The sequence below is a fragment of the Leucoraja erinacea genome, chromosome 5, assembly GCF_028641065.1.
Source record: "Leucoraja erinacea ecotype New England chromosome 5, Leri_hhj_1, whole genome shotgun sequence".
Classification (NCBI taxonomy): domain Eukaryota; kingdom Metazoa; phylum Chordata; class Chondrichthyes; order Rajiformes; family Rajidae; genus Leucoraja; species Leucoraja erinaceus.
Window position 1 is genome coordinate 48,677,561 of NC_073381.1, and position 24,128 is coordinate 48,701,688.

A 24,128-nucleotide genomic window follows, 5' to 3' on the forward strand; every position below is an offset into this window, starting at 1 on the left:
CGACATGCAACTTCAATAAAATCTGAATCAGTAAAGGGTAAATCACATATTCTCGGTAAGCTATTTTGGGCTGTGCCCAGGATCACCTCTCATCCACCAGTGACAAATATGAATTTTGTTTCACACGTACACAAAATTTCACTCTGTTTGAGTCATAATAATAATACTAAACATTTAAAAATAGCATTAAACACAAAATGTTATCTGCTTGTCAAGGGCCAACTTTTTTTAATTAGGAAATTCTTACTGGAAAATTGCAACCATTTCATGAGCTAATAGCACCAAATATTTTGCTTTTTCAAAACCAAATTGCAGCATTCAGTCAGCATGTGAAATGTATTTATCTACATTTTTTTTGTAGATAAACAATTGGGGCCTATATTTCTCCCCTATTAACTGGGTTACAATTTTGAATATCAGCTTTATCAAGTAGAGTCAAAAGTAACTACAGCCAGATTTGGTTTGGTGTTCCAAAATCCCATGAAATCATGTAACAATATTGTTGTATCTGTTTACTGTGTGTCTATTGGAACTTAATAAAGTGACATCTTAATTTCACAAAGAACTAGAGTACTGTTAGCTTACACAGTGTATAACAACTGAGCTTTTACTATCCTGCCTAACCACAGAAACTTTCCAAATCGATCTAGTGAACCCATCCAATTTAGTTGCTTTCACTGAGCCCAGTCCAACAATCCATATCCTGGTTTGTCTGTTTCTGCAGATTTTCCCCACTTATTTTATAAAGTCAATCCCCACATCAGATAGTGAGTGGAAACTATTTGAATTGTCTTTTGAGTTCTTGAAACTTCTATATTCAGCAACAAGTTTGTCTTGCACATACACTCCATTCTCCCCAGTGTGGGAAACTAAAATTTAACACTGCAGTCGTAAGTTCAATGCAAAGTAGTTTTTATTTAACTTAATGCTACAATGGTGGGCATTGTGGGAAACCAAAGAGGAAATTGCGGGAGCCCTGGCTGAAATTTACGAGTCGTCTTTAAATACAGGAGAAGTGCCGGAAGACTGGAGTGTGGCAAATGTGGCTTTATTCAAGAAAGGCTGCAGGGAAAATGCTGGGAACCATAGGCCAGTGAGCTTAACATCTGTAGTTGAAAAGTTACTAGGGGATATTCTGAGGGATAGGATATAGAGGCATTTAGACGGAGAAGGGCTGATTAGGGATAGTCAGCATGGTTTTGTACGCGGGACGTCGTGTTTCACAAATCTGATTGAGTTTTGTAAAGACATAACCAAAATGGTCGATGAGGGCAGAGCTGTAGATGGTGTATATATGGACTTCAGTAAAGCATTACGACAAGGTTCCTCATGGGAGGCTGAAAGGTTAGATCGCACGGGATACAAGGAGAGATAGCTGAATGGATTAAAAAAAATCGGCTTCATGGAAGGAAGCAGAAGGTGATGATGGAAGGTTGCTTCTCAGACTGGAGGTCTGTGACTAGTGGTCTGCCTCAGGGTTTGGTGCTGGGCCCGTTACTGTTTGTCATCTATATCAATGATTTGGATGAGAACATACACGGCAAGATTTGTAAGTTTGCAGATGGTACAAAAGTAGGTGGTTTTGCAGATTATGAAAATGGTTGTGACAAATTGCAGCAGGATCTTTATTATTTGGCTAGGTTGGCTGAGGAATGGTTGATGGAATTTCATGCTGAAAAATTTGAGCTGAGAATTTTGGAAGTCTAACATGGGCAGGACCTACATAGTGAATGGCAGTGCTCTGAGTAGTGATGTAGAGCAGAGGGATCGAGGAGTGGAGGTGCATAGTTGCGTTAAGGTGGAGTCGCAGGTAGATCAGGTGGTCAAAAAAGGCTTTTGACATTTTGGACTTCACCAGCCAGAGTATTGAGTATAGACGTTGGTGAGGCCATATTTAGAGTATTGTGTTTAGTTCTGGGCACCGTGTTACAGTAAAGCTGTTGTCAAGCTGGAAAGGGTACAGAGATGATTTACAAGGATGTTGCCAGGACTAGATATTCCGAGCTATGGGCAGAGGTTTAGTAGGCTGGGACTCTATTTCTTGAAGTGCAGGAGATGATTTTTTTGGTTTTATTGCTTTATGTTTTGGTATTTTATTGCTTTATGCTTCAGAGCGTATAACTGTTATACCAGTGTCTCTAACTAACTGCTATGTTTTAAGCAATATTATGTCTACTGAATATAGCAGCTAGTTTGAGACACTGGTATAACAGTTATACACTCATTGTAGTTATTGGTGTGCCTGGTAAGAACTTCTGCAAACAAACTTTTACAATTTTCTGTGATATATTTGGATTTGTTCACTCCTTGCTGTATAGTAATGTAACTTTATCAATGGCAGTATGTAGGACATCGGCAGTAAGTGCGATGATCATTCAGGTTGCTTTTTGTTTTATTTTGTTAACTCAGCTGAAGATAAACAAACTGTTGGAACAGATTCTCGGTCTCGCTCTCGCTACTGCTGTTGCAATGTCAACCCTTGTGGGTTCATCATTTACCTGCCGCTGGAAATTAAGTCTCGCCCCACACCTCCACTCTCTCTCTCTCTCATACTCCTCATGAACAGCCACCCGCTACAATAGGCGGATGGGGCCAGTCTCTGATGGGGCCAGTTTTACAGACTTAACCGTGACAGGCTGCGTTTAACCAAGGCTGATGGGGCCGGTTTCACAGACTTAACCGTGACAGGCCGCGTTTAACCATTTCACAGTAAGTTCAGTTTGGAAAGAACACACACCGGCCACTGGTTCAGGAGATTGATCCAATTATTGACCAACAGGCGGTGGAATCTGTCTGTGACAGACTCCACAGTGAGGCATGTCCACAGGAATGGGTGTTCACTCTGATCAATAACTCAGGCACAGTGAACTTCACAATGTAAAACCATCCCAGTCAAAATCATCCCGGAGAGCTGCCATGCCTGAGCACTGGGACAACTCTGGGCAAAGTCCCACTGAAAGCAAAAACAACATTCTAGTCACTAAAAAAATATGCCGACGGGCCAGATGATTTCAGATTATGGGCCGGATCTGGCCCGTGGGCCGTAGGTTGCCAAACCCTGCCTGAACTGTACATTCATACCACCTGTAGGTAAAGCAGGCTGATACAGTTGTTGCCTGCCTCAGATTAAATATATTTTTATACATAAATTATGAATAATGATAAGAAAATGTTTCAAACAGAAGTAATATTTTCTTATTCCAGTAGTAAACACATTAAGGATTAAATGAAAATAATAAATTCTTTAACTTTTTGAATATCTCATAATTGTAGTTTGATGAACTGAACTGGAACTGGGACTGTGTAAGTAGTGTGTGAAAAGTAGAACAAGAAAGGAAGCTATTGAGTTGACGGAATTCTAGATTAATTCATTGGTAGAATAGTTAACAATTTATACACAGTTTATACAGTGCTGCATTAACTTTTTTTCCCCAAATGACCTTTGACAAATGTCATGATTCCTTACGTTTATCGGAATACTGAACTCACTTATTGATGTGCTGTAAGTTCTTGGAGTTCTCAGTAGGTGGCACCACACTCAAAATCTTTGCAGCGACATATAAAGGGACAAAGTTAACCCCAGCAGTACTCTTCTGACTGCAGGGAGAGTTGTCAATTAATGAATGGATGGCAGTAGGGGTTGCCAAAATGCCTTAAAGTGTTAGGGGGTTGTGGACAGACTGATAAAAAACAGTATCCAAATTTTTGAAACCATCAAAATTTACAGGGTTATACATATGCATTCTTAGCAGGAGATTGATAAGGAAGTCTCCATGAGAAGATGAGTGAAATTTATGAATGCCTGCACCTTTGGAAAACATGCACAAGGACATATTCCTAAACCTGCTCTGTTGCTCCTGTGGAATAGAGAGGGGGAAAAAATCATCTCTCCTTGTGTCTGGAATTTGGGTGACCTCCCTATGTCAGCAGGGAACAGAGATTATAATTAGCAGCCAGAATATTTCTGTGATCTGGTAGCTGAATGTGCCTATGGACTCGAATTCCATGGACAAGCAGTCAATGCACACGTGAGATTGCGAGGTCAAATAAATCAGTTTATATGGTGGCCCTTTAAACTGCACAATTTCAAAAGAAGCTGATTTAGTTAAAGGAGCCAGCAAACACGAACTGGCATTTTTCCAGCCAATGTGGTTGGAAATCACATTTCAGATAAATTATTTTGTACTGGTTGTACTCCTGCTGATGTCCCTGTGAATAGTTTAGATGTGGGGAAAATGCTGGAACAAATGTAAATACCATTGAAAAATGAAGAGACGAGTTTCTCAATCACAGAACAAAAGTAAATAATGTATTATGGATGTTGGATCAATCAAAACAAAAATGTGGATCAGATGGGTAAAAATCGAGAACCTGGTGTAAAAGTATTAGCTCCTAGATGAACCAGGAAAAAATATATGTTTTTGTACATCAAACATATTTTAAATATCATCATAAATATTATTTGACAATGAATCTAAAAACTAGTTAATCCAAAACTTGCAGTAGTAAGTAAAGAAAGCAAGAATCTAGTGATGTAATTATTATTTTGCAATGGACCATTACATTGCCTTAATACTGCAGGAAGCCATCTGTTTCCTGCTATTTTAGGTACAATTTTGTTTCAATCCAATTTACCCAACTGATTACAGAATTTGCATTGTTGCTGCCAGAAAATATTTCATACGTCAAGTTATTATAAATAATTTTAAAGTTAATTTAGAATGATCATCTGATAAGCCACGAGTAAATCTTCAGGATTTATACACAGATCATTGACGTAAAATTCAGAAATAATGTGCCCGACTGACTAAGCATCTGTAAAATTTATAGTAGCCTGCCCCCTCATGCTAAGCTGATGAAAATCAAAGTAAAACTGTGCACCAGGACTGAAGGCCTTCCTCACCATTCTTAAAACAAATCAATATCTTATTGAATTCTTCCATTAATCCCTCAATCGTATTAAGGTACTCCTCCATTTGCTATCCTGACAAACTGTTAGTCATTTTATATCATCTCTCCATTAAGTGACATTTTGTTTTCCACCCGGGTGCCATCATTATCAGGCTATGCTGCCTTAGGCCCGTGGTTGCCGTTACCTCGTATCTCAAGCAGAATACTTTAGGTCATGAATCATGCAAAGGAATTTTGTGCAATATGACCGCTCTCAGTGCCTTTAAGCAACAGTACTTAGATTGTTTTGCTGAAACTGTATTTTCCTACTGCAGATTTAACTGGTAGAATATAATTATCTTTAAATTTGACCAACTGGTATATATTCCTTCACTAGTAAGGGTATGAATCAAAGATCCCGATATCTGGAAAATGTGCATTTTGCAATGCAATATACCATGATGCTGTGCGAAGGTACAAATCAAACGAACTGATGCTACTATCAAAATCGAACTTGATAATTATCTCTCGCATTCTAAAAGGAATTTGGAAAACATTTTTTTCATGACTGCATTATTTCATAACGTCTCTATTAACATTTTAAGAAAGAAGAACTATAATTATAAGAATGAAGTATCAATTCCATTATTAATAGATTAGAAATGTTTTAATATCTAAACAATGGTGCTTTTAAATTATGACCCTTTTTTAAGTGTGAATATGTTACCCGTTAGTATCTTGGGTTTGTACTGCTTTTGATGAACCTAGGAATAACATCTGCAAGAATGTAAATCATGGATCTGCTCTACTAGAAACATGTGCTTGCTTTAGTTTAATTGTAATATTTCCACAACATTGTTTTTCAACAGTAACCCCTATGCTTTTCATGATGTGCTTGTTAATGTTGACTTATTGTTTCACCCATCGTTAATTTTGACTGTTGTTTCTAACACTAAAAATAAATCATACCACATTGATGTTGTTCAGATATTGTATCAATACCAATTATACAGTAAGGTGCTTTACCGAGATCTCCAGGCAGAATTTATAATGTTTTGGATAGATTGAAGCACATTATGATGACTAAATGCTTCCAAATACCCAAGGTTCTTTCGAGAATCTAGTCAATTACATGATAAAAAGCACCTTAATTCCATTTAATGGTACCCAAAGACCCCAAAATGCAGTAAAAAGAAAAATAAATACTTCTGAATACTAAGAAAAACAAGATCATCTCATCCTCCAACGTTAGTCATAGGTGGATGAAAATCACAATTGAAGGTTAGTTAAGGAGGTTAGTGCATTTATTTCTTCAGAGACTGGTACATTAAAGTATTAGGATCAAGTACACAATTCCCAGTTTCCACAAACTTTGAGGAATAGTGTGAAGTTGCAGGACTGAGTGTGCTTGCAACACTGTAGGTGATGCCTGGCATGACTGCCATAACTTCAGCCACCTTCTGTTTGAGCTCTTTAATTTCCTGATCTTGTTGGATTATGTGTCCTAAAAAAACAAATTATCACATGATAACTGATGTTAAATATACAGCAGATTACATATCCTCTGATTCCCTTGTATTTTTAAATGTCTATTGCTTTACAACAGGGGAAAGGGATAAGAGAGCAAAATTGTTTAAGACCATTGTTTTACATTTCTGTCTTTATGTAAAATGTCCAAATAGAGTAAATGTTTTGCAATTGATATGCAGATTAATTGTTGAAATGTAAGCATATATTTCAATTTCCACATTCCACGAGCTCTATGTTTGAAAAGGATTACGTCACAAGGCCACATAAATATCTCTCATTAAAAAGACGGGGGGGGGGGGGGGGGGGGGGGCAACAGAGCAAGTTGGGCAGCTTATAATCCAATGGTATGAACATTAAATGCTCCAATTTTACATAACTAACCTATAACAACCCCCCTGGATTTCCCTCTTTCTTCCCCCCTTATTTTCCCTATGCACCATGTTCTCCCACTATCCTGCGCTCCCTTGCTCTTCCCCCTTGTCGCCTTTCTCTAACTCTTTATTTGGCACTTTTTCTCTCCTCATCTCACAGCCTTTTCATCTCTAGCCTTTGTTCACCAATCTGCCAATCAACTCCCTCCCCTCACCAGTAGCTACCTATCACTTGCCTGGCTTTGAAAATAATCAAAGTAACAGGTAACAGAGAGTAGTGGCAAAAGTTTGTTTCTCAGACCAGGTCAAATTATACTGTAGAATTATCTGCTGTGTTATACCGTAGAGTTCACATCATTATGGAAACAAGGGGTAGGACTGAGCCACTCAGCACCTTTCCTGCTTTGTCATTTAATAGGATCGTGGTTGATCCAAATTTAACCTCATCTCTGCATTTCATGACATTCATAAAGAGAAATGTAAGGTATTGTATTTTGGGATGTCTAACAAGGGCACGACCTAAACAGTGAATGGTAGGCCTCTGGGTAGTGTTGTGGAGCAGAAGGATGTAGGAGTACAGGTGCATGGTTCCTTGAAGGTCAAGTTGCAGGTTGATAAGGTGGTCAAAAAGGATTTTGGCATTTGGACTTCATCAGTCAGAGTATTGAGTATACAAGTTGGGAGCTCATGTTGCAAGTTGTATATGACGTTAGTGAACACATTAGAGTATTGTGTTCAGTTCTGGGCATCATGTTATTGGAAAGATATTGTCAAGCTTGAAAGGGTTCAGAGAAGATTTACGAGGATGTTGCCAGGAGGATAAGGAGTGATCTTATAGGGGTGTGTAAAATCATAAGAGGAATAAATCAGGTTAATGCACAGAATCTCTTGCCCAGCGTAGGGGAATGGAGGAAATTGGCTTAAGGTGAAGGGGAAAAGAAAGGAATCTGAGGGGTAACTTTTTCATACAAAGGGTGGTGGGCATGGAACAAGCTGCCAGAGGAGGTAGTTGAGGCTGGGACTATCCCAACATTTAAGAAACAGTTCAACAGGTACATGGATAGGATAAGTTTGGAGGGATATGGACCAAATGCAGGCAGGTGAGAGTAGTGTAGCTGAGACATGTTGGCCAGTGTGGGCAAGTTGGGTCGAAGGGCCTGTTTCCACACTGTATCACTCTATGACTATATGGCTCTATAGAATAGCAGAGCAGGCTTGATGGACTGAATGGCCTCCTTCTATTCCTACTTCTTTTGAACTTGTGGCCTTATGGACAAGGCCAGCATGTGGATAACGCTCACCCCAAAGTATCCATTTATTTGCAAGTTTTGTTTGCGTGGTTACCAGTCAGAGAAAAAACTATACATGAATACAACCCATGTGCACAAGTAAAGGACGAAGGGGACAACATTCAATGCCAGATATAACATTAAAGTCCGATTTAAGATAGTTCCAAGGTCTCCAAATGAGGAACTGTAGATGGGTCATGACTGCACTCTAGCTCATGAACTTGTGTGAACAGATGATCGACAGCTGGCTTGGATTTGTGGGCTGAAGAGCATGTTTCCACGCTGTATCTCTAAAAAGATGTTGCTCTTAGGAGCAGTGGGCAGGTTTTGGCACCTGCTGTCTTGAATTTCTTTCCTGAGGAGGGTCACGTTGAATCTATTGAACCAGCTGTCTGCATCTCCTGCATATCATATGAGAAATGTTGCAATTTGTGGCACACACACTCTGAACACAAGCTCATCCTGCAAAAAGCTTAGAGTCATCAGGCATTTTTAGTCATACCTTAGTGTGACCCCCGCCTCTCGTTGAAACAGGATGCTCCCATTCCACTGCTGCCTTACAGTGATACCAGGGTTGGCTGCCTCCATGACCGTCTGACCAAGTGCGTAATTCACCTAATAACCACGGCCCTTGAACAATTGCCTGCTTGAAACAATCCTGTGCAACAAAACTGGATGACAGGGTCACCTCTAGATCAGGATGGTGCACCATGGGCAACAAATTAGCACCAGTCACCTGCAGTCAGAGATAGTCTATTCAGTAATCTGCACTGCTCTCAAACCCACTTATCTGGAAGGTGCTTACTGACCTGCTTTGTCTATGTGTTTCATAAGTGGGAGGGGAGTGGGTGGGTAAATAGACAGTCGGGGTAATATCGTCCTTAAATGCTACCGAACTCTCTTCTATCCCATTTGAACCATCGTCTTCTCCCTTGATGATGGTTTCACTTTTAAGGGTCATTCTTACTCAAATTTGAGCCACGTATTTTACAAGTGCTAAAACAGAGAACCCGACCAGCCAGCATCTTGGCTCCTCAATAAGGGCAGCAGACTTTACAGTTAGATCACAAACCACAGGAGGAACGATGGAATTTCTCTCCCTAATCTCTATGCCACATAAAATACTTGCCCCAGTTACGTATCAAAAAGGTCTCAGAAATTCCTTGCTTCAGATCTACAAACATGAACAATGACTACAGTTTGAAACACTGTTTACCTTGTGCAATCTCAAGTTGTCTCCTGGCATCCCCAAGAGCAGAGAAAAGGTCCAGTTTTATCCTGGTCTCTGCACTGAGATTGATTTCCAAGTGCTGAGTTTTATCCTGCATGGCTGAAAGTGCTGCCATCAGCATTTCCGTGTCCTGTTCATTTTCTTTATATTTACAAAGTTCCTGCAGTGAAATAATAAACAAAACGTCTTCAGATAATATTTCAAAATTACTATTGTAACCAGAAATAAATAACTATTAGGGGAAAGGGTTGACCACTTGGGACTAAGCTATGGGGAAAGTTATTGATCTAGATGGGTGCAAATTTATATCCAAAATGGCTGAGATCAATAGATTTATGGATACACAAGGAATCAGGAACTTAGGGATTGCCCATATAAGATAGACTTGTTGCAGTATCATTCCTTTTCAATGATAAAAAAGGTTTGATGTCCTTGAATTCTTATTAGCTATAAAGTTAATTGATGTTTTTAATTCACTTCTTTTCTTATTAAGTACTGCTCCCGTCCAAAGAACATATTTATGAAGAAACCAATAAACAATAATTACCATAATAATTCATCTGATTAATAGTATAATCTTGGGTGCATTTGCTATTTCACAGTAATGTTGATTATTCAGAAGATAACGCATAGCTAGGGACCAACTTGATATCCTCACCTGCAGCAACATAGCTGCACCCACTCTGCATTTCTAAAGGTGTTCATTGTTCTGTGCTGCAAATGCCAACTAGTTCTTGAACCTCCACCAACAGGTCGGTGGTCGATGAGGGTGCAGTGGAACCGCCCTGAGGGGGGAGGGGGGAAGGGGGGGAGATCAAAGGAGGAGCCGGCAGGGTACTTTGTAACTGTCACCACCGTTTATGTGGCAGCTATTTGCATACCTTGGGTATGCAAGCAAAGAATTTCATTGTGACTTGTCACATGTGACAATAAAGTATTCCATTCCATTCACTCGTGATGCTTAAGATCAGAAAATATGTGTTCCTAAGCAATTCAGAATGGGAGGCTTCACAAATTAATATTATGCTGTCAGTACTGAAAATTTAAACATCTTCTTTGAAGCAGCAGTTAATCATTTTGTTTTAATTTACGAATTAGAAAATAATTATCATGACCAATTTTCATGCTCGTGAATCCACTGATTTCATTCGAATTTTATAAAATTTCAAATTGCCATAACTGCTTTTCAATAAAAAGTTGTGTAATGTAACCGCATGGTGAACATGTATCAGCAGAACAACCTTATTCAAGGCAGTTTACCAAGACAGTGTCATTAATAACAGAGTCTTCAACAAAGTGACTATGCAGTGCTTATTCAGCAGAATATCTAAATCTAGCGTTTACAGAGAAGTGTTAACATCTTAAAACATGAAACTAGAGAGCGGAAAAATACATACTTTTTGCCAAGACCCAGGGTATAAACCTAGACTGTTCAAATGATATTGTAATGAAAAGCGTATCCAGTTTTGCAAGTTTAGGATTCACTTCCATTCCCACACACTCTGGTGTCACATTCTACTCACCCATCCAATCTCTTATTTCCTTTCACTCATATCTCCAGTATTTTTCCTTGCAGAGTCTGGTCCATGTGTAGCTATTGGCACGTAAGCAACCCTCAGACCCAGCCACAACAGTGACACCCAGTGTCCACCCGTTACTGTTGCACACAGCTAACCGGCCCCAACACTGACATCCAGTGTTCACCCAATTATACTTAATAAAAAGGAACTGCAGATGTTGGTTTATACCAAAGATAGATACAAAATGCTGGGGAAACTCAGTGGGTCAAGCAACATGTTTAAGAGGGAACTGCAGATGCTGGAGAATCGAAGGTTACACAAAAAAGCTGGAGAAACTCAGCGGGTGCAGCAGCATCTATGGAGCGAAGGAAATAGGCAACGTTTCGGGCCGAAACCCTTCTTCAGACTGATCGGGGGCGGGGGTGGGTGGGGACAAGAAAGGGAAAAGGAGGAGTAGCCAGAAAGCTGGGGGATGGGAGGAGACAGCAGGGGGGCTGAGGAAGGGGAGGAGACAGCAAGGACTAACAAAATTGGGAGAATTCGATGTTCATGCCCCCGGGGTGCAGACTCCCCAAACGGAATATGAGGTGCTGTTCCTCCAACTTCCGGTGCTGCTCGCTGTGGCCATGGAGGAGACCCAGGACAGAGAGGTCGGAGGCGGAGTGGGAGGGGGAGTTGAAGTGCTGAGCCACCGGGAGGAACATCTCTGGAGGAAATGCATAGGTGACATTTTGCATCAGGATCATGTCTGAAGAAGGGTCCCGACCTGAAATGTCATCTATCCACTTTATTTAGAGATGCTGCCTGACCCACTCTTCACCCAATACTGTTGCACCCAGGCAGCCAACCACAACAGTGACACCCACTTACCTTTTAGATAACCTCCAACTGAACCTCTCCCCTCCAGGCTCCACCTGGACACCGACCCATTTCTCCCATCCACCCCCTTCACCCCCCACTACATTCCTCCCCTTGGCTTCACATTCTGCAACTCTTCAAACCTGCCTCACACCTATTGTCCTTATCACACCTATTGTTCTTATAGCCCTTTTTTAAACTATCTGCCTGTCAAAAAAATCCCCCTCTTCTGTGTCAACCTTTTACCTGCCACGCTTTGTCATGCCTCTGCCCATTTCCATCTTTCTTCTCCTCCCACAATCTGAAGAAAAGTCTTGACCTATCCATGTTCTCCAGAGCTGCTGCCTGACCTGCTAAATTATCCAGCACTTTGTGTATTAACCAGCAGCTGCAGTTCTTTAACAGTGCTCATGTGGTACTGTTGCACCCAGCTAACCTGCCCCAACACTGACACCCAGTGTTCACCCAGTACTGTTGCACCCAGCTAACCTGCCCCAACACTGACGTTCGTCAGTCTGAAGAAGGGTTTTGGCCGGAAACGTTGCCTATTTCCTTCGCTCCATAGATGCTGCCTCACCCGCTGAGTTTCTCCAGCATTTTTGTTTACCAACAATGACACCCAGTGTTTAGCCAACACCGCACAGTTCTCAGGCATATTGCTGCCAGTGTTCACCCAATACGATTGCATCCAACCACACAACCCAGCCAAAACTCCCGACGCCTCCTTGAACTGAAGTAGTGGTTGTAGAGTGTGGTTAAAGAGAAAGTGTTTACATACCTGTTGTGCTGCTGCAAGTAAAAATACAATTGTTTCATTCCAGGTGCATATGACAATTAAACACTCTTGACTTGACAATGTCACCCAGCATCCACCCATGCAAATATTGAATGACTATACAACAGCTTGACAAATTATGGGATTAAGGCAAAGTCCATTCAATCGTGCTTGAAATTAAAGGTTAATTGAGAGTGGCAGGCTATCCAACAAGGACGGCATATCTATTCCCAATAAATAGGAAAAGACACAGATTTCTTCCAGAAATGCTTACATCCAGGTTGTGTTCTCTGGTGATCTCCATCTCTAGTTGCACTATCTTTGATTCTCCTCCATTCGATCAGATACTCATGCGAAAGTGCATTTCATCTGTCAGTAGGATATTGATCTTTTGCAGGGCATTTTATTTGCTGAGCAAAACAGCTTTGATATTCAAGTCTAGTCTTTTATTTGCCTGCAAAGCACAGGCTTGAGCATGTGGTTTTGAGGCACCAGCTTTACATGAGCCAACCAGCGAAGCCTACATGCATCCAAGATCACCTGCTGCAGACTAGTTATCTTGAGGATTTAGCTGTTGGTGTAGCACTGGCTCCTTTGGGGCGAGTGAAGATGAGAGCTGTTCAATCTGCACTCTTGCTTCCAGTATGTTACTAAAATTTCACACATCTGGGATACAAGCCATAAAACTGCTGGACTAAAATAATGGTGACAATGTCAATTAACCCTGTCAATTAACTTTCATTCTAATCCATGAAAAGTGTTCGATGCAAGATATTTACCTGCACTTCCTGCTCTACTTTCCTTAGATGGTCATCTTTCATTTTGAGTTCTGCCTGCAGCTGTTTATACTCTGCATCCATTTCTTTCATTCTGTTCTTCAAGGTGTCTGTGCAGTCTCCCCTGGAATGATAAATTGGACCGGTAAAAGCAGAGCACACTGAAAAAGCATAGAACTCTGAGGTAACAAAGGGCCAAATAGGCAGTTTCTGGTACTAGCTGGAGAGGCGATATGTTTAACTCAGCGGGATAGGCAGCCTGACCCGCTGATTTACTCCAGCATTTTGTGTCTATCTTCGGTGTAAACCAGCATCTTCAGTTCCCTCCCACGGATAATATGTTTAGTTTATTTACAGATGGAGTGGAGGAGGATGAGTGGTGATATTACAGAGGTGTATACGATCATGAGGAATAAATCAGGTAGTTGCACAGTCTCTTGCCTAGAGTCGGTGAATCGAGATCCAGAGGACATTGGTTTAAGGTGAAGGGGAAAAGATTTAATAGGAATCTGGGGGGTAACTTTTTCACACAAAGGGTGGTGTGTGTATGGAACAAGCTGCCAAAAGAGACTATCTCAACATTTCAGAAACAGTTAGACAGGTACATGGATAAGACAGGTTTTGAGGGATTTGACCAAATGCAGGCAGGTGGGACGAGTGTAGCATTGTTGGTGTTGGCCATGTTGGTGTTGGGCTATTTGGGCCGAAGGGCCTGTTTCCACACTGTATCACTCTGTGACTCTATGAGTTGCGGAGACCTTAGTGCACACATCCTCTCTCCTCATTTGAACACTCATCCACTATACCCCATTTCCCTTTTACCTCCCCTGATCCTTGCACCTTTCTCCTGGCCTCAGGCTTTATGTTTCATTCCTCCGATTCTGTTTATGTGACATCTTTGGTCTCATTTTCATCTCGAGCCTTTGTCACTTACTCCATCCATGTGCCAAATATCCATCTATCACCTGGCAGACTTTCTCCTGTCCCCACCCCTCTTTTCCAGCTTTCTCTCTGCTACAATCAGTGCGAAGATGAGTCCTGAACTGAAACGTCATCTGTCCCTCCAAAGATGCTGCCTGACTCGCTGAGTTCCTCTAGAACTTTGTGCTTTATTCAAGATTCCAGCATCTGAAGTCTCTGTGTTCATTGCAAAGGACAGGCACAGCAATACCTGATAGATGCACTGAGTGAGGCAGTTCGGGTGAGAACCGAAGCTTCTTCTGTTTTTCTCCGTTTTACATCCATCACCTGCTTCTCCAGCAGAGCTCGACCCTCCAGCTCAGCTCGAAGCTTTTTCTCCAGGTACACAATGTTCTGCTTGTCCTTCTGTTTCGTTTGCAAAGCACAGTGCATTCTAAAAGGAGTGGAAAACACAACCAATGCACTTCCGTTAGACCATGGCTTACAGTTGTCCATTTAATCTGAGAAATATATTGAGAAATAAAGTTTGCATTTGTTCCGTGCACCATATCCATCCCTACCTGGTCTGCAGGAGCTCATTTTCTTGTCGAAGCTGAACCAGCTCAGACCGTACTTTTTGTTTGCTATTGGTAAGTACATTAATCTGATTGCGGAGTTCCTGCTCACATTGCCGAGAGGCTTGTAGGTCTGCCTTCAGTTTTTTTATATCATTTTCCAGTCTAGTCAAACAACAAAATTGGTTAGATTTCCTGACTTTGTAAAAAGATGGAGATAACATTCTAGAATCAAGAGAGAATCAGAAGTATTTAATTGTCATATGTACTAACAAATGAACATTGACATTTGTATTTGCAGCAGAATAACAGTCCTGGAAATGCAATACACATAGATAAATATTATAATAAACATAAAAACTCCATAAATTAATAACCACAATGCCAGTGCAAAGCCCCGAAGTTCTTTGTGCAAACAAAGACGGTCCATAAAAGTTCATAGTTTAGGCTAGTGTTCTGTAACGTTCAAAGCCTGATGGTTGTTGGGAAGAAGTTATTCTTGAACCTGGTAGTCATGGTTTTCAGACTCCTATACCTTCTTCCCGATAGTAGGAGTGAAATGAGAGCATGGCCAGGGTGGTGTGGGTCAGCATTCCCGTCTTAATATTACAGCAACTTTCACAGCATTTTTCCAATGGAGAATGAAACTTATCTGCTTTTCTTCACTCTCATGTTGGGTGAGGTGTGGAGACCACATTTCAACTTAAATGATAACTGGGGAAATCTTGAAACTGTAACCCGTATATCTTCTGACATCAAGCTTGTGACAGATTTGCAAATAAAGACATATATTTATATTGCACTTCTCACAACACCATATTGTCATAAATATCATGCAGCCCAGGAGGTATTCATGATATATCTATTGATGGAGAAGACGTTTTCACACAACATGCTCCAACAAAGAGCAATGTTACATTGACAAGATAAGCCATTTTAGTGAGGCTGATTGAGGGATAAATATTGTTATTTTCCAAATAGTGCTGTTGGATCATTCACTTAGAGAGAGCAGACAGGGCTTTGACCACCAACGGTGCAACAAACAATCAGCTGGAGGAGCTCAGCGGGTCAAGCAGCATTGGAGTGCGTGAAGAGCAGCAACAGTGAGCTTGGTCCGGTGCTGCACTGTTCTATATCCCATGTCCTATATCAAAGGCCTGTTTACTTTTTTAAATAAATGTAATGGATTGATAGTGTTGCGTGAAACAAAGTGTCAACGTTTTCCCTGGGTTCTGGGCACAAACCACTTCTCAAATAAATGCCTGAAGTAGAATAATATTTCACTGGAGCTTGTTGGCGCTTGCTGTGTTTGCACTGGGCTGATATGTTATCCTCATTACAACAGCGACTAAGCTTCATCAGTATTTTGTTATGAGCAAAGTGTTGCAAATCTTGATGTCATGAAAGGTGAATAAAGGTTTTGCTAGTATTTAATACATCCCCTGATAGTAAACTATGACATCATTAAATGTTTTGTTCTTGTCAGTGACACAGAGACCTTGCTCTGATCATACCAGATCCAAACCAAAGTCTCACCTTTAGCCCATCTGTAATTTTCAATCACAGAACCATTCAGCCTTTCCCAGGTTAGATGTCTAGAATTCAGTATTTTTAATCAGTAATCCTGTAATCAGTAATCCTGATTATCTTTTTCTCTGGGTTGTAATATCAAACAAATTTGAATTAAAATGTGGTTGTTGATGATATGCATTAAAAATGACTTAATGGGTTCAATGTTAATAATAGATAATTAGATTCTATGAGACTATTTGGAATATAACTTTGATAAATGGTGTTTTGAATGGTCCATATTACAAAGAGAAACTTTAACCAGAGCTCCAGAAGTGGAAAGCACACATTAACACTTGCCAGTGCTTCACTTTTGTCAGTATCATCTGGTTGCATCCCAATGAATATGGAGCTAAATCCATTGTTTTAGTTATTATGTGTGTTTTCTGGTCATATCTAATTTGCCAAAATCAGTGTCAGCTCATTTAATCATCTTAACAAAAACAGAGAGGATTGATGGTGTCTTTGGTATATATAGGTACATCCTAAGACCAGCAAATTCCAAACCTTACCTACTTGTATGTAGATGATAAGTCATCCTGGATGGGTCAGGAGATTTTTTTATTTATTCATTTTGCCCATCCCCTGTTGCTCTTGACAATATGGTAGTGAGCCACCTTCTGGAGCCGCTACAGTCCTTCTAGTGAAGGTACTCCCACAGTGATGTTGAGTACACTGTCAGACTTAGACCCAGTAACAATGAAAGAATGGCAATATATTTCCTAGTCAGGATGGTATGTGCCACAGAGGAAATTTGAAGATGATTGTTTTCCCATGTATGTCGTGTTTTAGGTGGTACAATATAGGGGGGGGGCGCTGTTGTGGAAGCCTTGATAAATTGTTGCAGTATGCCTTGTAAATGAGATACACACCATCCTAGAGAACAACAGTGGTGACAGTAAATGTTTAGGGATGTGGGATGTTGATCAAGGAGACTACTTGTTCTGGGTGGTCATTGTTTGAGCATTGTTGGTGCTGCACTCATTCAGGCATGTGAAGTAGAGGGGACCCCACGTTACAGAGGAGTAGAGTTGCGATCCAAAAAAATGGTCTTATCAAAATTTTCCATAAAAAGAAACTACATCATCTGCACGTGTCGAGAAATGCAAGTTGGACAAAAAAAATGTTATTTATTTACATTTTTCAGATAAATTACATGAGCACATTTTTATTCCAAATCCCAGATATTTTGGTGGAGAATTTGGTGAATTTCATATGGGCGACCTGCAGTTATCCAAACAGTGCTAGTAGGGGGGAATCATCTGTATAACGTCAGTCCCCTGATGTGCACCTTGTTGAAGGTACAAACATTTTTGGGTGGTCCCCAGTAACACATCAGATGCCTTCTGCCAAGTTGATCATTTCCAATTCCCTGGTACTAACAGGATCTTCACCAACCATTGACAATCTCCTGCAGAAAATGTGCGAGAACAACGATAGATGAAAGTAGTGCAGATGAGAAAGTGGCATGGATGGAAAGACAAATAGGACTGCCCCCACGCTCCGTCAATGTCCCCAAAATAGCTTTGAATAAAGTTACAAGAGATCCAGGATCCTTAGCCAATTGAATGCTACACGTATATAACAAACTCAAGAAACATTTAACAATAGTACTAATTTATTAATGGGATGTAGACCTTACTAGTGAGTAGATTGTCATTGGTAATCCATCCACAATTGCCCCTTAACTGGGATGGCATGTATGAGGTGTATGAGATGAGAGTTAGATAGAGCTCTAGGGGCTAGTGGAGTCAATGGATATGGGGAGAAGGCAGGCATGGGTTATTGATGGGGGACGATCAGCCATGATCACAATGAATGGCGGTGCTGGCTCGAAGGGCTGAAAGGCCTCCTCCTGCACCTATTTTCTATGTTTCTATGTTTCTATAACCACATTACTGTGATCTTGAAGTTGCATATAGAACACACAAGGTACAGGTAGCACATTTCCATCCTTGAAGGGTACTACTGATGCAATGGGTTTTTAACAACCACTCAGTTGTTACATTGATACTACCTTTTTATTTCAGATTTAATTATTTGAAGATAAATTTCCGAGCTTTGAACTCATATCACTTTATTAACACTACATAGTAGCCATTGTTAATAATAAAATAAAACACAAAACCAAAACTAGATGAATGTAAGATTGAGGAGGAATGAGCCCTGGTTATATCAATGCTGTTTTCCGTTAGATGACCTGGAAAGTGCCATACTGACCGCCAGTGTCAAAAGTCTGAATTATGAGTTTAAACTGTGGCTTTTTTAAATAAATACCTCAGATAAGCAATATTTTACAAATATATCTTAAAAATTGCAGTCCCATGTAGATGAGAGTGATTGTTCTAACATGTTGCTCAGTTACAAATAGTTCTGCATAATATAATTTTCATTTCATATTAAAGAACTCTTCATTGAATAATTGTAAGTAAATTAGAAAGTATGATTTATTCGTAACAATGTAACAAAGTAGCACCTTTTAAATTTTTAATTTTATTTATAACTAAAAGCTTGAAAAAAAGGGAAACAAAAAAATAAAGATGACCCACTTATACTTTGAGAGCAACAGACATGCTATTTATACTTTTAATTTGAATGCAGTGGCCCAGATTTCGCTGGTAAACGCTAAGGGTTCTACATGGAATTTTTTTCAACACCCGTAAGTCCAGGTCTTCAGGACATGTATAGTCCAATGCAGAAATCTCAACCTACTGGGCAGTAGTGGCAGGGTATCTGCAAGATGCTCAGCTGCTGGATTCCACATGGAGTCCAGCAACAGAGCTTCATTCTGCTGGGATTTTCCAGCATTTCAACGAGAATTGCAGCAATGCAGAGAAACAGAAAGCAAATATGATGTTATTTTGATTTACAGAATTACAGAATAGTTACAACCGAGTCCTTTTGGTTCATCTTACACGTTGTGTAAGAAAAAAATATTTAATCCCTTTCCCCTTATCTATCTGCCCTGGATGTTTTTTCCTTTCTGATATCTATCCAACTTCATTTGGAAGACTACTGTTGAAATTGTCTTCTGACAGCGCCTTCCAGATGGTATTAATAACATAGGTAGAAAAAGGGATCAGGCACTACCAAGTGGATTGAGAGAGTTCCTGTAAGTATACGTTTAAAAAGCAGGAATTCCAAGCTAGTGATCCCTGGATTTTTACCTGTGCCACATTCTATAGAAATAGGAGGATAAGTCAAATGAATGCGAGACTAAAGAGAGGGTGCAGAAATAAGTGTTTGAGATACTTTAGATATTCTGACCTTTTCTAGGAAAAGGACTTGTACAAACAGGACAGGTTGCACTTGAAATTGAAGGAGGACCAATATTGTTATAGAGATGTTTAAGAAGGAACTGCAGATGCTGGAGAATCAAAGGTACACAAAAAAGCTGGAGAAACGCAGCGGGTGCAGCAGCATCTATGGAGCGAAGGAGATAGGCAACGTTTCGGGCCGAAACCCTTCTTCAGACAGGTCTGAAGAAGGGTTTTGGCCCGAAACGTTGCCTATTTCCTTCGCTCCATAGATGCTGCTGCACCCGCTGAGTTTCTCCAGCTTTTTTGTGTACCTATTGTTATAGAGATGTTAGATTATGCTGTTGGGGAAGGGTATAGACTAATTTGACAGAGGTTAGGACATAGAATAGCAAAATAGCAGGTGGGAAATTGGAGTCAAACAAATTATATAATCTGTGTGTACCATTTGGGCCACAGTTAGGGCACTGGTATGCTCCTCCTGCAGGATGTTTGAAATCAGAGGACATAAACCTTGAGGACTTCACCTGTGGGAATCATGTCCAAATGTAGCTCCTGGCTGACCATGTGAAGCTGCAGATAGATGTCCTCAGGATTGTCTGGGAGGATGGCAGCTTCAGAGAGAGTAGTTATAATGAGGTAGACAAAAATGCCGGGTAAACTCAATCTGAAGAAGGGTCTCGACCCGAAACGTCACCTATTCCTTTGCTCCATAGATGCTGCCTCACCTGCCTTACTAACATTTAACCAAGTATACTTCTACATTTTGGTTCGGCCAACCTGAGGATCTCTTACCGTAGCATGGCCTCTGGTTTGCTGTTCTGATGATTCAGAGAGCCATTCTCCAAGATCCCTCTGCGTGTGTTGCTGCTTTTGCTTGAGCATTTTTGCTTCTTCTCCACCTTGGCAAAAGTCACATTACCATTTGATGCACCGTGTGCCTTTGGTGATTTGTGCTTGCAGACTTTTGTGGTTTCGGCACACAAGTCATCATGGGGTAGGTTTTCAGCGCTTTCAAGTGGCTCATAATCCATTGTTTTGACAAAGTGGTTTTCCACACTTTCTGCTTCACCCATCCGAGAGTCAGTTCCTTGTAAACAATTATTGGTTGCAAGAGTTTGCTTTATGACCTCCTTCTCTTTAGCTCTTTCTTTAAAGTCCATTTCTGGTAAGGCTAAACTGTACTTCTTCCCAATGACAATGGCTCTATTTTCATGCTGGTACTGAGACCATAGTGAAAGCCCTTTAAATACTAAAACAAATAAAATAAACATTTTATAAGAACAAGATTGTTAGAAAAACAATTTTATTTTGCATTTCGAGCATCTGAAGTTTTCTAATTTTCAGTGAGGCTTATTTTATATTGCTAAGGGAATTGAATGCAAAAGGGGGGAGGTAACAGTTTAGTTAAACATGGCATTAGTGTGGCCACATCTGGAGTACTGTGCTGTCCTGGTTTCTTTATTTAAGGAAGGATTTTAATGCATTGAAACAGTTGAAAGATATATTAGATTAATGGGCCGCAATTTGAGGTAGAAATAAGGTATCATTGTTTTAAACTTAGTTGTCCATTTATACCCTGATGAAGTGAATTTATTTTCTTTCACAGAGCCATTAGTCTTTGACATCTTCTTCTTAAAAACAGTCTCCTGGATTATTTTTAAGACAAAGGTATATCGGTCCTTGATAAGCAAAAGTGACAACAAGCAGATGGGAATCCAGAATTGGGATTACAATTGGAAGAGTCTTGATTTTATTAAATAGTAGAATCTGAATGACCAATATACTTTCAGAACTCAGCTGGCCAGAAATCCTAAAAAATACCCAATGTGCTAAAATCTTATTGTCGATCTCTTCTGAAATTTGTCCCTCACTTCATCTGACTCTATCAACTCTCTGATCCCCTTCCACATTTGCTCATGAGCTAACAAAAATATGAAAGGACAGAATCCACGATCTGACACTTGTAGCAGCTGGTTCATAAGGATTTTTAATAGCTTGTGGATTAAAGACATATAGAACTTGGAGCAACAGTACATCATATTTTGCTTGGGTAGCTAACACCCCAGCGGTATGAACATTAACTTCGCTAACTTCAAGTAGCCCTTTCTTTCCCTTTCCATCCCCTTCCCCTTCCCAGTTCTCCGCCCAGTCTTACTGTCTCGGGACTGTACCGCCCACTCCCCAGACATCAGTCTGAAGAAGGGTCTTGACCCAAAACATCACCCATTCCATCCCTCCAGAGATGTTGCCTGGCCCATTGAGTTACTGCAGGATTTTGTGTCTATATAAGAACTCTTAACGGATTCCATTCAAATATTGGATAACTACCTTCTGGTATCTCAATATGCATCCTCCATGTAAAATGTACTTTTGCATGCATCATTGTTTCAAAGAAAAGCTACATTGGGAAATGGGGAATAATTTCCAATACCTTTGTCCAATGTCTGCTCCTGGCTTGTTTGTTGCTGTTCTGTTGAGGGTAAGGCTTGCTGAACAAGATGCATGAAAAACTCGTTCTGTTTTTGAACTTCTTTTTGTTTCCTTAATTTAATTTTGTGGTAAATGTAACTTTTAAATTTGAATCCTAAACACACCATTGGATATCCTATGCTTAAAAAAAAAGAAATAAAAATGTTACTTAAGAAAAGAGACTAAACATGGCCTTATATGATAATATTGACAACAAGATGTGGTAATGCAGCCCCTTTCCACCAGTGACATTCACCGGATTCGCGAACACGTCAAATATCACAAACAAAATCCAACGCAGAGGTAATGATATGCTGAATTTCCCTAATGCTGACTCATTTCAGTTAGTTAAAGTGTTTTTGTTCTGGAGGTCTAGACTTTTTTATATGGGGGGTGGGGGGGGGAGGGGAAATTATCTTTCAGGGTTCCTACCTGGTCGGAGAGGCGGCTTTTCTCTGGGCTGCAGTTTCGACCCGTCCTCGCGGCCTACCAGCGGGCCTGGAGCAGCGTTTCCTGTCGGGGACCGCCCAGAACCACGGCTTCGGCAGCGGCACAGCGCTGGAGCCCTATTGCGGAGCGGAGCGGGCGATGCCTTGCCCGGGTCGCCGCGCTGGAGCTGGGACCGCCGATAAAAAACATCGCGAAGCTGCAGGTCTGTGGAGCGGCCAGCTGCGGGCGGCGGCGTTAACTTTAACATCGGGAGCCTGGGATCTCTCGATGAGATCGCCAGTAGTGGAGCTCCATCCGGCGCGGCCTTGTTGGCTTTGGAAGCCGCGGCCTCCAGTACGGAAGCGGCCGTTCCAGGTGTCCCATGCCACTGTGAGGATTCTCCCGACGCCGGAGCACCATCACCCGGCGAGAACGGCCTGGAACATCGGGTCTCCATGGAGGCAACTGTGGAGGCCTTAATAGGCCCGACTATGGGTGAACTGGGGATGGGGACTGGACATTGTGCCTTCCCTCATAATGGGAGCCATTGTGGGGGGACGTTCTTTATGTTTAAATCTCTTATTAATGTTATGTCTGTATTCTTTCTTTATATGCTGCATGGCAAGAAGCATTTCACTACACCTAGGTGTATGTGACCATTAAAATATATTCTATTCTATTCTATTTAAGTTAGCCTTAATGCCTGTGGCTTCAAAATCATTAAATTATCCCCATATACCTGTGTCCTGTCTCCCTAGTACACCATCCCCCCAAATACAGAACAAGTGTAGTTCAAAGCGAGAGATGTGCTGTGAATCAGGGGTGAATCACAATCTTTCCTACCCTTCATGAAGTAAAAGCACTTGCCTATCATTAGCATTTTTCCCACAAACAATGCGTGTATGTTTATACGCTTCTACCATATTTGTCATTTGAGACTTTTTCAATATAAAAGTGAGTGGTTTAAGAAAGAACTGCAGATTCTGGAAAAATCGAAGGTAGACAAGAATGCTGGAGAAACTCAGCGGGTGAGGCAGCATCTATGAAGAGAAGGAATAGGCCACATTTTGGGACGAGACCCTTCTTCAGACTGATGTCGGGAGGGGGGGGGGGAAGAAAGGAAGAGATGGAGACAGTAGGCTTGTGGGATAGCGGGGAGTGGGGAGGGAAAGGTGGGAGAAAGCAAGGACTATCTGAAATTGGAGAAGTCAATGTTCAATGGTCAACGCTGGAGTATGACTACCCAGGGGAAATATGAGGTGTTGTTCCTCCAATTTGTGCTCGGCCTCACTCTGGCAATGGAGGAGGCCCAGGACAGAAAGGTCGGATTCGGAATGTGAGGGGGAGTTGAAGTGCTGAGCCACCGGGAGATCGGGTTGGTTATTGCGAACTGAGTGGAGGTCAGCATCTTAGTAAACATCTTAGTAATTTGGCAATCCTGTACCCTAGTGTTAGCAGTTCTGGCAGAAGCAATGCTAGACTTACATCGCATTGTGATAAAAGTGCATGTGATCCACAGATTTCTGGCTGTGTGCGTTTGTGGGTGCCACATTCGGCCTTTGATTCCCTGCTACGCCAGCATTCCGTCATTAAACTCTGTCATTTTTTTCATGTCGCTAGCTCATTCACTTTTACATCCAATTTTGCACTCCTCAAAACATTTTTTCTTTTTATGTACCCATTTTT

General features: G+C 41.0%; 1 protein-coding gene across 2 annotated transcripts in view; it reads right to left on the bottom strand.

Annotated features, from left to right (window-relative positions):
- Positions 1 to 2,687: 2,687 nt before the first annotated feature.
- Positions 2,688 to 24,128, bottom strand: part of LOC129697213 (macoilin-like) — an 84,859-nt gene continuing 63,418 nt past the window's right edge. For both annotated transcript variants that reach the window (XM_055635545.1, XM_055635546.1), the window contains 7 exons: positions 21,976 to 22,154; positions 20,337 to 20,793; positions 14,722 to 14,880; positions 14,412 to 14,594; positions 13,244 to 13,364; positions 9,297 to 9,471; positions 2,688 to 6,394 (listed from right to left, as the gene is read on the bottom strand). In XM_055635545.1, coding sequence (XP_055491520.1) covers positions 6,195 to 6,394; positions 9,297 to 9,471; positions 13,244 to 13,364; positions 14,412 to 14,594; positions 14,722 to 14,880; positions 20,337 to 20,793; positions 21,976 to 22,154 — 1,474 coding nt within the window. In that variant the 3' untranslated portion in view covers positions 2,688 to 6,194. The remainder of the gene's footprint in view (positions 6,395 to 9,296; positions 9,472 to 13,243; positions 13,365 to 14,411; positions 14,595 to 14,721; positions 14,881 to 20,336; positions 20,794 to 21,975; positions 22,155 to 24,128) is intronic.